The sequence below is a fragment of the Electrona antarctica genome, assembly GCF_951216825.1.
Source record: "Electrona antarctica genome assembly, chromosome: 7".
NCBI classification, from domain to species: Eukaryota; Metazoa; Chordata; class Actinopteri; order Myctophiformes; family Myctophidae; genus Electrona; species Electrona antarctica.
The window spans coordinates 23,403,337-23,417,690 of record NC_136812.1 but is presented as its reverse complement, the minus strand read 5'-3'; the positions used below and the strand labels follow the sequence as shown (position 1 = coordinate 23,417,690).

At 45.3% G+C, this 14,354-nt stretch overlaps 1 protein-coding gene across 1 annotated transcript in view; it reads left to right on the top strand.

Moving 5' to 3' along the window:
• exoc2 (exocyst complex component 2) overlaps positions 1-14,354 on the top strand; it is a 52,533-nt gene that overhangs the window by 16,651 nt on the left and 21,528 nt on the right. Inside the window, exons 5-9 of the mRNA XM_079506769.1 lie at positions 1,341-1,454; positions 3,967-4,091; positions 11,536-11,616; positions 12,894-13,039; positions 13,930-14,011. Of these exons, the coding sequence (XP_079362895.1) occupies positions 1,341-1,454; positions 3,967-4,091; positions 11,536-11,616; positions 12,894-13,039; positions 13,930-14,011 (548 nt within the window). The remainder of the gene's footprint in view (positions 1-1,340; positions 1,455-3,966; positions 4,092-11,535; positions 11,617-12,893; positions 13,040-13,929; positions 14,012-14,354) is intronic.

Below are 14,354 nucleotides of genomic sequence, written 5' to 3'. Positions count from 1 at the left end.
TGTGTGTGTGTGTGTGTGTGTGTGTGTGTGTGTGTGTGTGTGTGTGTGTGTGTGTGTGTGTGTGTGTGTGTGTGTGTGTGTGTGTGTGTGTGTGTGTGTGTGTGTGTGTGTGTGTGTGTGTGTGTGTGTGTGTGTGTGTGTGTGTGTGTGTGTGTGTGTGTGTGTGTGTGTGTGTGTGTGTGTGTGTGTGTGTGTGCGCGCGCGCCATGTGCATAAAATGGTGGTGCTATGTGATTCTGTGAGTGTGTAAGTGCATAGTGGGTGGTGGGGGGGTTTGGTTTGTGTAGGCCACGGGTCATTAGTAGAGATCAAACTTCTCTAATGAGAGCTGGGTCCTCCGAGGGCACCCAGGCGTCACACACTGCTCTTCCCACGCCAGGGCCTCCTCGCTAGGGCACCACTAGGCCACACACTGACCCCTGCTGGAAGTCCTCATCACCAGCATCACATTCAGCTTTTATGTTTCATCTCTTTACAGCTCTATGATTACATACACGACTACACAGTATTCACCCAACCAACCCACATTCATCAGACATCCACTTACACGCATTCATTAGGCTTAATTGCACATTATGCTTAATTTAAGATTGATTGTGCGCCGGTATTTAATTATGTAATAAACCAGGCTTTATATTTATTTTAGCATCTTCAAAGTTTGTACTTGTTACATATTGTGTGACTCTGTAAAGGGTTTAAATACACCCTTTTGGTGTTTTAAGCATTTAAACTTTATCTAAAATTTTATCCCACGATTTTGCAACCAATTCTTTCACCCAGTGTCAATTATCTAATATAATCCTGGGCGCTACACTTCCTCTGCCAACCTGGGGGGGCAGTGGACTGACCTCATGCTTCCTTCTATGCATGAGGAGTCCAAGCTGCTTCTTTTCACCTTACGGGGGAATTTCACCGGCCAGACGTAGCACGTGGAAGGAACACGTTATTCCGACCAGTTCCTTTCCCCTCCGTCAGGCGCCCCGGCTTAAGCATTTAAACTTTAGCTATTGAAAAATAGCAGATCTACAAGCTCATAGCGTGGCACCAAGTGCTGGGCTACGAGCTTGTACATCTGATATTTTTGAAAAATCGTTACAATGTGGCGCACATTTTTTAAATTGAATATATATTATTTCAGAGCGAATTCTTTTAACTCAAATCTTTGCGGTGGTCGGCGGCCAATTACATATCATTTTTGGGGTCCTTGAGAACCTTTGACATAGAATCATAGGTTTTTAAGAAAACTGTCATGATTTAGAAGACATTTTGTAGAATCTGGTCTCAGCTCTAAATGTTTTAATACACATACTCACAAACACTCTGTCTCTGTCATCTTCCAGGGCCAAAGTCCCCCAGAAGGACATGGAGGTGACATTCCCAGCAATGAGTGGAGACTTCACTAGTGAGAACTTCTCTGCAACATGGTATCTGATAGAGAACCACTCGGCCACCAGGTAGTCCAATCTTCACAATCACTTACAACTGTACAAATACCTTTCACTTTATGATGACAGGGCTCTACAAATGTTTAGCTTGGAAAAAAAGAAACATGCAGTAAACAACAGATAATTGTTATCTAAAGGACCATTGCTTTATGTCAAAAATATGCTTGTATTATTGAAATCAGTTTTTGATTCACTTACTTACCACGAATGCCACGTGAAAGATACTACTACTACATAATAATAATAATAATAATAATAATAATAATAATAATAATAACTTTATTCATATAGCACCTTTCTAGGCATGAGCCACAAAGTGCTGCACAGGAATAATAACAAGAAAATTCACAATAGAAAAATAGAAAAACAAATAAGTAACATGATCTATCATAATAAACGTAATAAACAAGAAATACCCAAATCAAGATAACACAAGATCAGTAAAAGGCAGGGAAAAATAATAGGGATAGGGATTTAAAACGTGTAAGGGAGTCAGTGAGGCGAATTAGTTCTGGAAGGTCATTCCCATGGGTGACATGCAACATACTTAAACCATGTGAACCCTAGTGTCCTTATCCTGAGCATGTCATTGTAGATCTGCTTTTTTCGCTAGTATTTACATACATATTCACAACAAAGTTCAGTACAGTATATAGTGTTTATGTGGTTAAACTATGATTAAACAAATAGTGCACTCACTAACGACAAATTGCATGGACAATTTACAAATCATGACATTTAACAGACTTACTGAGAGTGACAAGTGCAAGATCAGAGTAAATGGCATGAACCCTAGTCGACAAACGATAAATAAATTGGTCACTTAAGTAGCGTAACTATTTAGTGCTTTGAAGAAACTAAACCTAGCATCAGCCTAAATAACATCTGTAAATAAGTTGCATCTTGGGACAATAAGGACTAAGTACAGTCCCTGGGCATTGTAAAACATAGTGTTTATAGTTCCCTACACTGCTGTTTCCACATGCTCTAGTGTACATGACAGGTAGCAGCATCACAATCTATTGTTGTATAGACGCCATTTTCTTTTCTTTTATAATTATTTTGCCATTTTGCTTATGACATTGTATCATTGTCTCATTGTATTTTTTATTATTCTTGATGCTTTGCCTGTGCTATACAAATAAAATTGCCTTGCCTCGTGTTGCCTACACATTTTTTGTCACACTGTTGAGAAGAAGGCCACTTGTCAGTTGTCACCGCTGTTTATACAACAGTGCATGCGACAACAACAACCTTTTAACCTTGAAGCAGTGGCACCAGGTTACCCGTAGCTGCCCTTGTGGCTCTCTCAGACGGGAGCGGTCAGAGATGCTGGGTGATGCGTGACCCCTGTAGGGCCGAGGCTGTCATGGATGGACAGTGGACAGAGTTATTTTGGACTCTCCTGGCTTCCTCTCCCTCCTGTGTTAGCCTCCCGTTCACCCAGACCCCAGGATCCAGCTTGGCCTGTTTGGACCTCACTGGGTGACTGTTTCTTCCTGCTGAGGAAGCCTCACGCAGGACACACTGACACACTGACACACACACACACACACACACACACACACACACACACACACACACACACACACACACACACACACACACACACACAGACAGACAGATTGTGCACACGCTGTGTGTGATTGTGTGCGTGTGTGTGTGTGGGAGAGCATCTCCGTCTGTGACTCATTCTCAGTACATGCTCGGTTAAACATGACCACGTTACCACTGTAAACTATAATGTGGACCACATAAAGTTGTATGGTCTGTAACGTTGCCTCTTCAGGGTTTTTCCTAGTTCAGAATGGGCCTTTATGGGGTGACTGACTACACATGACACTAAGCGCCATCCGTCCACGTTGCAACAGTAAAGGCAATAAAGTATTCTGTGTTCCCTTATTTGACAGATCTATGTATTTTCCTGTCATTTAGTTTACCTTTTTTTTGTTTTTATGTTTTTTTGTGGCTTTCGCCTTTATTTTAAATTTTTTATGGAGGGACAGACAGTAGGCTGACAGGAAATGGGGAGAGAGATGGGGGGAAGACATGCAGCAAAGTCGAGATTGGGAGTTTAACCCACGGCACACTGCCAGACTGGGTTACCAGCCAAGGTGCCTGGACCACTGAGCCATGGCCCAGGCGTTTAGTTCACCTTTTGATAAACAGAATTATCTATCATGGTTGGGTAAACAAAAGCCCATTTAATGTGGTTGAAAAACGAATTTTATTTCAACATTTTAAGGGGTAAGGGGAATGAGTTTCAGGAAGATGGGAGTACAATGCCATAAAAGCCAGTTGAAGGGGCAGGTGATTGCCTACAATCCTTTTGATTGATTTGTTGATGCGCAAAGCAAATAGCAGCTTGTTTTACTTGCAAGACATAGTCATACATATTCTCAGTTCTTATCATTTTGGTGCTGGTGATTTTACTTTGTGGGTAGCAAAAACATCATTGGGGGCACCAACAAATCCTCCAGAACAAAGCCTTCTCTTACATCATTGCTCTCCTGTTTTTAAGTTTTGAACAGTTGCGGATGGGGGCCAATAACCTAAAGAAGCAGGCCACTAAGAAGAATGAGGGCAGTCTGGCTTATGTGAAAGGAGGCCTCAGTACATTCTTTGAGGCCCAGGACGCTCTGGCAGGTAAGCAGGTTTAACACATTTCGAGACATTTTCCCGGCTTCTTTACAAATGGCCTTTAATTAATCTGCATATTTCCGAAACATCATTCTTCAGAACTGCTCAGAAGCTCTTGATGTTTGGAAAGTGCCTGTGTAATAGAGCCTGTGTGTGTGCGAGTCTGTTTCGTGTGCATGTGCGTGTGTGCGCACGTCAAGCGGTGTGTTTCTCGACTTGCGGTCGATCGGTGGTTGATTAAAGAGGCTCATTTGGGCGCCGTGTGAGAACCCTGCTCGCTCCATGCCACAGTACCGGCAGCCAACCTCAACACGCCTAATTCACCTCCATTAAAATGAGATCAGGCCCCTCACCTGTCATTCAGAGCAGTGTGCCTGTGGCTGTGGCGCTGCACCACTGAGGCCCTCTACAACCCAGATGCATAAAAACACACACACACACACACACACACACTCTGACGCAGAGAACTCCTCAGAGACCAGGAACATTTTGAGGTAGCGGAGACTGACTGCTGTCGCTCTGCCAGGTAGCTCAAATCAATTGTCCACTCCATCATTCATAGTTTTGTCTGTTTACCCGCTGCTCTTCTCATAGCCACTCGGCTACTTCCCCTTTACTATTTATACGTCCACGTTTTCTGCCTCTGTCATTATTATTGCTTTCCGTGTGCCCCTGCTTGGGAGAAAAAGGCAATGTTATCGTTGTTAGTGGTCAAATCTAAATAAACGGAGCAGCCCAACACAATGCGGGCTGCCGTATTAGGACCGATAGGGCCGATAACGGCCCCTAATATGAGCGGAAGGGAACAATATGTGACTGTTCTCACGTTAAGACTGAGCGTGCCTACTGTGTGTGTGTGTGTGTGTGTGTGTGTGTGCGCCCCATGCCTTGCTTTGTGAATGGGAAGTGCACAGACCCTGGTGACCCAGGAAGCACTGCACTCAAATGAACCGCAACCCATGAAATATTGAAGTTCACTCACTCACCGCCATACAGGTCCTCTAATACAGAATGTAGTTGTTTTCAACCCTTTTCATATCAAGGCTCATTATTCAGCATTTGAGCCACGGACAACCATTTGATGAGATTTAGCCTCTCAGACACAAAAACTAAAGAATATGTTGTTATCGTTGGATACGTTTGTCCACGCTGTATTGATGTGTAGGAGAGATAACAGGCGAACTTGATCGAAGTAACAATTACTTTTATATTCTATAATTATGTGTACTGTAAATTAAGTAATTCAGATGTTTAACAATGATTTAACTCTTGTGAGCGTACAATTTGTGTCAACACACTCAATAGTTAAAGATCTATAAGGAGGGTCCATTTGGTTACAAACTCTCCATCATTTAGCTGGGCACCACCTGAAACCCCCTCAAGGACCACTGGTGGTCCCTCGATCACTGGTTGAGAGCCACTGCCCTAATGCACTACAGATCAAGACTTCTTTCCTTTCCATTTCTCTTACCATCACCGTCAGAGCTAGTCTGATGACTCATCGCAGAACTAGAAGGTCCACTCTTGGCTCAAGGTTTTGCTCTCTTGATCCTAAATGAAGGAGGAGGGAGCCCGGAATGGATGGCTCAAGGATAGGTCACAGCTCAAGGGGTGTATTCCGTATCGGCAATAACAAGCCAAACCGACATACGAGCCTCGGTGCCAGTCAGCCAGCCAGCTGTAGACAGCTCTGCGCTCGCTCACTGTCGGGTGCCCCGGTTTAGCACAGCTGTCTCCCATACTGTGAATCCTTTCTTTGTCTCTCAGCGTTTTGGCATCACTAAGCAGTTTTCGAGCCGTTCCAAATTAACCTCACCTCAGGTGTTGCCATGTAAATGGAGAGGAAATGAGTAAAACGCACCGTGTGCGCATTGCACACGCGTGCTCGCATGTTCTCTCTGGTTTAGAACTGTGCCGCATTAAAAAGCGGGCACGCTTCTAATTGGTGTTTAGCCTGTAGTGCTTCCAGCCCTCTCAATCACCATTAAAAACCTTTATTTTCAGTCTTCTCTCCTGTTTATTTTCTATCCTGCCGGCATGTGCGAATTTTATTGATGGCTCTCATAAAAGTCAGGGGCTTTTATTAATAGGAGACTGACGATGACTGCCGGGTGGAAACGGGGAAGACGAGCCAAATCTGGAAAAAGAAATGAGGCGGACAGAAAACGTTTAGAGCAAATAGTGGCCCTCTGACTCGTGTATCCATTGAGCTCCTCTCTCTCCCTTTCTCTTGTTCCCTTCTCAACACTTATTGTTCTCTCCATCCTCCGTTATTTTTATCTTAATTGTAATGGCAAAAAAAATACTTTATTAGGCTATTTTTTTGCCTGGAAAATAGAAGCAGTAACCCAAGATATGTAAGGGATAATGTCTGCCTAGGTGGGCCTAGGGTGGTTAATCACCCTGAATGTGAATTATATCCCAACAATGCTACATTGACATTATCCAACTTAATACATAAATTAATAAATGGACCCAAAACACAACAAAACAAGGTATTTCCTTGCTTGCGTGTTGCGCTGGCCGCGTCTGCCCAGTTGGAAAACAAGGACGTGAGTTGATCAAATAGAATCTTCGGGCACTGCTTCGTCTATTTCTCCCTCAAATGTTTTCAAAAACATTTTTGAGAGCAATGTTTAGCTGTAAATTACATTGTGTGTGTGTTGTTTACATGGCTGTCATGTTGGAAACAGCAGTAAATCAGCGCTTTGATTAGGCTTGTTAGGTTTGTTAGATAGAGCGGAGCGGTCATTATCAAGAAATTACAGACCACTGAATTCAGCGATTGACCAACCAGAATCAAGCATTCAACCAAGCTGTGTAATAATAAAAGCTATTACTAGTATTGTTACAGTATTCTGAAGTACCATCAGATGTCGTCCACACACAAAATAATTTTCGTATGTTATTGAATTCAGATTTGGATACCTTGTAAGAAGTTTTACTTCCTATCCAAAAGCTCACAATGCAACATGCTTTGAGCTTGTAGGCAGCCTGTTCTTTTTCTTTTTTCGTCGGGGGGCAGTCTTTGTCTCCAGTACCATAGACTGAAACCAACCAGATCTACTGTCTCACGCCTCATCTGTCTGCGATTTTTTGCGTTCCCCCACTGTGTTTAAACACACAGGCTTGTGGAGCGGCTAAATACTGATTTTGTTTCATTTCTGACAGGGTGTGTTGGCTAATGTGAGGCTTGGGCTGTAGGGAGGCAACGCTGGGAACTCTTAACTACTACGTGTCAGTATTCCCAAAACTTCAAAGACACACTGACCAATAAAGAACAGAGTCTGGACCAATTAAGTTCTGACACACAGGTAGACTCTCCGCCGGGGTTCCGCGAGGCACGCCGAGTCAAACGAGTGGTTGCATGATGAGGTCACAGGTCACAGACACGCTACACATGACGTCATTAGTTTGTGGTCAGCCGGCCCAGAGTTGAGGGTTGAGCTGGGGTGCAGAGGGGGTTAAACAGGAAATAAGCGGTCCTGTTAAGCATCTCCATGTGACCCACAGACTGCTGAGAGAGATGGAAGGGTTCACAGTGCGGGCTGTTTTGTCAGCCAGCTCCGGTGACAAATAGAGCCGCGCTCCCTCGCGGGCCTTCTGAGACGCGGGGTCGACTGGGGGGCTGACTGACTGGCTGGCTGAGTGACTGACAGTCCGTCAGGGAGGCCCCCAAGGGTCATCGGCGCTAAAAATGTTGAAATTAGAGGTTTTTTCATTGTTGTGCGGAAAGGAAGTCTCCCAGCGATTACAGGAAGCAGCGCGGCTACCGTGTTCCAAAAATGCCAGATTCCCAGGGCCTATCCCCCCAAGCGCCCAGCCCCAGCAGGAGTCAAAACATCTCCAGCTTTAGAATCCAGGGACACTGTATTTTTATTCTTATTCATTTTCCTTTTTCTCCTCCCCCCCCCCCCCCCCAACGATTCCAGGAAGGGGAGCAGGAGCAAGCTCTTCCTCAGGTCCTTTGCGCGCGCGCGTGTGTGTGTGTGTGTGTGTGTGCGTGTGCGTGTGCGTGTGTGTACGCACGTACGCACATGCGTGCTATCCGGGCCCTGACTTAGTGTTTAGGTTAGCTGTGACGTCACCGCCCCCGCAGCCAGAGTGCGTGACAGACGCAGAAGACACACAGCTGGCAGTGGGGCGGGGGGTGGCATGGAGACAAGAAGCAGACCTGCAGTGTGTGTGTGTGTGTGTGTGTGTGTGTGTGTGTGTGTGTGTGTGTGTGTGTGTGTGTGTGTGTGTGTGTGTGTGTGTGTGTGTGTGTGTGTGTGTGTGTGTGTGTGTGTGTGTGTGTGTGTGTGTGTGTGTGTGTGTGTGTGTGTGTGTGTGTGTGTGTGTGTGTGTGTGTGTGTGTAAGAGAGACAGACAAAAGGAGAAAGACTGATTGTGTGATTGTATGAGTGTGTGCGCATGTATGTTCAGCCCTATCGAATCCCATGTACTCACACATGCAGTGCTGTATACACCCTCTGGAATGGCTGGTTTTATCTTATTTTTATTCCATCTTCAGCCATCTTCTCTGCCACACTGCTGGTTCAGAAGATTGAATTTATTCCTCTTTACTTGTTAATCATTTGTAAAGTAGTACAATTACATGTTAGCAAAGCATATCATGCTATGAATGAATGATAATCCACCTTTTGAAGAATATGACTTTACAAATAAGAAATTGAGTGAAAGGGTTGTGATTAGTGCCTCCTGAGCAGGTTTATTTTAAACGTTTGGCCAACTGGCCATAACTTTTTAGTACTGTAAGTCATGTTGTGATGTCAATTATGTTCAAAACAAAACATAACAGCAAATTAGTACTGCTTTATATTAACCCATTAAAACCGGAAAGGCATCATTCTCATCAGTCTCATTTTAGATTTTAACCACTTTAACCATTATTTATACTTTGGCAATAGCAGATGTACAAGCTCATAGCACGTCTCTTCATGCGGTGGCATGAGCTTGTAGATCTGCTATTTTTGACAAATCATGAACATGTGTGCAAATCTTTGAATATATGTTGACTTTTAAAGCGAACTGGGAGTCCCTGCAACAACATATTTTGAGATGGGGGTTCGTGGCAAAATACATATAATTGTGGGGGTCCTTGACCTGAAAAGGTTTGAGCACCACTGATAAAGCAATATACTGTACGTTTTTCAGAAGACATTTGTCAAATCTTTACAATCTTAATGGGTTAAATATCAGTTTGTCCCGAGACATTGCCAAAGCATTTCCGGGGGTCCCCGGCCAAAAACTTTGAGAACCCCTGCTATATAGCATCTTCGCATACCCCTGGGGCTAAACGTGCCCCATACACTGTTCATTAAGGAGACTAGAGTGCTGCCCGGCTGTAGAGCACCGAGTCGGTAACGATGGAAGTTGGAGATCAATGCCCCACCCGGCTATGCAATACCCATTGTACCCGTGTCAGAGTACCCGTTCCACCCATCTGTCCGTGTCCCTTTATTCCTATATATGGAGTTCTGTGTCAGGCATGCCAAATTATGAAGTGTTGTGATGTCAGAACAGGCCAGCTCCATATATGGAGAGATCAGGTCCAGAGCCCGGGCGGTGGCTTTTGTGTTGGTCCTGGACAACGGTGTATCTGACTGACTCGACACCGGGCACAGCACTCCCTGTGATGGTGTGGAACGCGTGTGTCGAATTTGAAGTCGGTGGAGCGAACGGTTCTCGAGTTACGTGGATTACAGACGTACACACAGAGACTTTGCGCATTATAGATAGATAGGCCTGCCTAACAGCAGTAACGTTACCATGTTGTTTCTCCAATTGATTGCAATAATATTGTTGTTCATTGTTTCTGATAATAGGAATATCATTACTATGGCAGTAAGGTGGTTGTGCCCAACACTGTTCATGAGTAGTGATAATAGGAATATCATTACTCTGGCAGTAAGGTGGTTGTGCCCAACACTGTTCATGAGTAGCGAGAGACCCCTATCAGAGAGGAGAGAACTGGCTGAATATCATTACTCTGGCAGTAAGGTGGTTGTGCCCAACACTGTTCATTACTCTGGCAGTAAGGTGGTTGTGCCCAACACTGTTCATGAGTAGCGAGAGACCCCTACTCTGGCAGTAAGGTGGTTGTGCCCAACACTGTCCATGAGTAACGAGAGACCCCTATCAGAGAGGAGAGAACTGGCTGATGTCCGTGCCGATTAGGCAACGTCCGTGTTTGACTAGTGCGTTGCAGGAATACCTCGGCCTCCGCCTTCAGGGCTCCCGTCTGTCAAAACCCACCCACATGTTTATTTACAGAGCCTCTCCCTCCCGATACTCTCCGCTGTCTCCCGCGTCAGCAGGCAGCCATTGTTCTTTGGCGGAATACATGGGAGAAGAGAAGAATGTCTAGAGGAGGAAGATATCATCCCTTTTCTTTTTCTTTCCTCCTCTCTGGCGTTCCCTCTGCCTCACTCTCCAGTTATGCGTTGGGTGCGTGTTTGAAGCCGGCCGCAGGAATGCACTGAGCCCCCGCCGGCCCTCTCCACTCTGTCAATAAACCCACACGGCCCCCCCTCTCAGCACCCAAGCTGCCCCACTGCTACACACCATTTATTTATTCTTATGGGCAGCCGCACCGCTCTCTCCCTCTCTCTCTCTCTTCAAACCCCCTTGTTCTCTTTCATATTCCTTCATTTGCACTCTCCCCACAGTCTCGTGTGAAGCCATTCATGCTAAGCGACGGGCACAACGGTCGGAGTGCCCCCCCATCCTCTCCCAAATATTATTCCGCCGGGCCAGATGGAAAGATTTGCATTAGCTCTGGGGTCGACGGCCTCTGAGCATCGTCCCTGGACCCACGGCACCGCAAGAGCTGTGTGTTTTAAAAGCTCTTAGTGGTGGCGGTCAGGTGAATCAATGTGGTACGGTTATGCCCTGGGTACGGGGTCAGGTCCTGGGTTTTTGCGTGGGAATGCGGGGGAGGAAGACGGGATGGAGGGGAGTAGGGTCCCACAGACCATCAGAAGTAATCTAACCACAATCTCCACCACTGGGGCAGTTTAAGGGTTGTTTATTGTTTTACCTTGGGTTCCTGAAATTGAAAAGGTTCCGGAATCGTGAAATTGTGCATTTGTTAGATTGAGCAGGGGAGCAACCCTGCAGTGACTATTGTATTTAGAACACAGAGAGCCCACCCATCTCTCTGAATAACTCACTCCAATCTTGATTTCCTTTAGCACACTGCTTCCACATCCATGATCCATGATTAATCCTATTCTATCTCACTGACCGTTTTCTAATACTCTGATGCTACATTTTTGGTCTGTCGTATGACGGTGCCATGCAATGAAAATAGCCAATCTACAAGCTCACAACGTGCCACATCAGTGACCTGTTGTGAACTTGTAGATCAGTGATTTTTGCAGTGTGATTGCACCGTCATATGTCAAAGTATAAATAAGGCCTAATCCTTGCAATTCTTGTGTTTCAGCGATCCACCAGAGGTTGGAGGCGGATGGCACAGAGAGAGTGGAGGGCTCTATGACACAGCGTCTAGAGAACGTCCTCAACAGTAAGCCTCCATCTAATAATCCACCTGTCTCATCAGGTGGTACCACTGACTACATGGCAGTTAATAAACGCACACTGTTACTTGTGCAGATGTACACAGACAAGTGTAATCGATTGCCTTCTGCACATTTGATAGATTGTGATGGTAAATCGTTATCCCAAATTGTCTTCCCCACTTATTCTGCACATCCCGCTTTGCTGCTAAAAAGGTTTTTTACCATACCTGCCGTGAAAAGGTTTTATTATAGCTGCTGTTCTTACCCTGTATGAGTGAGTGACAAATATAACTCCCTCTTGATTCCTGATTCGTGAGAGAACAGTCTCTTTGCAATCCACCTTCAGCCTCCCTCCCTCCTTCACACACACACACACACACACACACACACACACACACACACACACACACACACACACACACACACACACACACACACACACACACACACACACACACACACACACACATTCAGAGAAAGAGTGTATCCTTTGTGCATCCTCATACATGATAATGTGACCACCCTAATGGAGGGGCATTAAGCGGGTCCTTTCCGCGAGCTCCTCAGTAAATAAACGTGCCAGAAGGACGTGGCTTTCATCTCCCCCTCATCCCCCACCCCCAACCTGTGGGCCCTCAGCCCGCAGAGAACCCGAGGCCCCCAGCCACAGCACATCTCTTACCCCAACCGGCCACAATCCCCAATGTGTTGAACATGCAGTCCGGTCATCAAGTTGGAAAATGGCCCACCGAATCTCAAACACACGACAACTCATCAGTCAGAACATGCCGAGTGAAGAGTGAAAAATCCTAACTATTTTGCCGTTCACACTCTTGCTGTTTTTCCTTCAAGCTTTGGGCCGTAGGAGGGAGGGAGGGAGGGGGGCTTTGTTCTGATTAAAAGAATTTGACGTGGTTGAGTATTTTCTTTCTTTTTTCTTTTTTCTCCACTCTTGTGCCGGCACATCCGAGGCCACCCACGAAGCAGAGCGTAGCGTGCGAAGGGTCCACTGAGCCAGCGAGTGAGAGATAGCTGTCACCCTCTCCTCCTTAGCAGCCTCTGCCTCTCCCACTCCCGTTCCTCCCTCTCATAGGTCAGATAGCATACGCATCAGGAGGAAAGCCAGGCCTATAATAAGAGGGAAATGTGGTGTCGGAGTTTATTTTCATAACGCCCCCCCCTTTTCTCATTTTCTCCCTTTTTCATACAACTCACAATTTCTGTCTTTCTGACTTTTGTTCATTCGTGTTTCTCTCTCTCTCTCTCTCTCGGTCTTTGGCAGGAGCGAGTGATACTGCAGACACTCTTTTCCAGGAGGTTCTGGGGCGGAAGGACAAAGCTGACTCCACACGCAATGCGCTCAACGTCCTGCAACGCTTTAAGTTTCTCTTCAACCTGCCGCTCAACATCGAACGCAATATTCAGAAGGTGCTACTCGGGCACTCCCAGTCTCCCATACGCACACACAGCACACGCACACACGCACGCACGCACGCACGCACGCACGCACGCACGCACGCACGCACGCACACACACACACACACACACACACACACACATTTTTTATTATGAAACATGGTACATGTGAGGACGGTTCACTGAACTCTACTTCTAACCCAAAAGCCTGCTTTATACTTGTCCTATGACATTCTAGCACGCCGATAGTCAAGCTCACGCTTGATGCAATACGTTGTAGATGTTCTATTTATGGTACATGACACCGTTGTATGAGTATAAACCCTAAACCCTGAAATCAGCTCACCAGCTAAATGTGCTCATTCTGAGACATACATGTTCATGTCCTGAACAGTGAATGCAAATTATTTAGTATCTCCTGTGTAACCACAATTTAGTTGGGTTAGACAGAAGCTTTGTCCTTTGTCCACCAGTCCATCGTAAAAATATGATTGGCTTAACCCCAGATCAAATGTATGTCTTGGATATCATCTTGTGATTGTAATGTTTTAGTTATCTTTGTGTTTTTCTCTGGTGTTGCAAATTGTGCTACTTGGATGCAAAGGAAATGTCAGGCCAGTCTGACAATAAAGTATCATCATCATCATCACACACACACACACACACACACACACACACACACACACACACACACACACACACACACACACACACACACACACACGGTAAAAGGCGCTTTGATACGTGTCATCCAGAGGGTGGTGCTAGAGAGGCTTAAATGCACGATGTGCTCATCATGATTGATCATTAGAAAGATAGAAAACATCTGGCCTGCCTATACAAGCTAATTACTACAGTACCCACTACCCAACTGAGTTATAATTTATTTTAATATTTTTCAGGGAGATTATGATGTGGTGATCAACGACTACGAGAAAGCCAAATCTCTGTTTGGCAACACTGAGGTGCCCGTCTTCAAAAAAGGTATTCTGCAATTGTCTTTTCATATTATTCTTTTTATGTTGTGGCTCTGTAAGAGGAAAACCGTCTACAAATAGCTGTGTCCATTTGTTTGTTGGTCTGTTTGTCAATCCGGGGCTAATTTCACAAACCGCTGGACCGATCGGCGCCAAATGTCTAGTACACATGGCTATTTGGCGAAGGAAGTAGCTCACATATGTTTCATATTTTCTGATATATAATATGTAACTTTAATTTTGAAACGGAAGTGAATGGCGGTAAGATCGGGCTACAACCTTGCTCAAATATTGTGTCATACATCACAGATGACTGATGTCATAGACTGACACGAAGTCAGAGATCCACT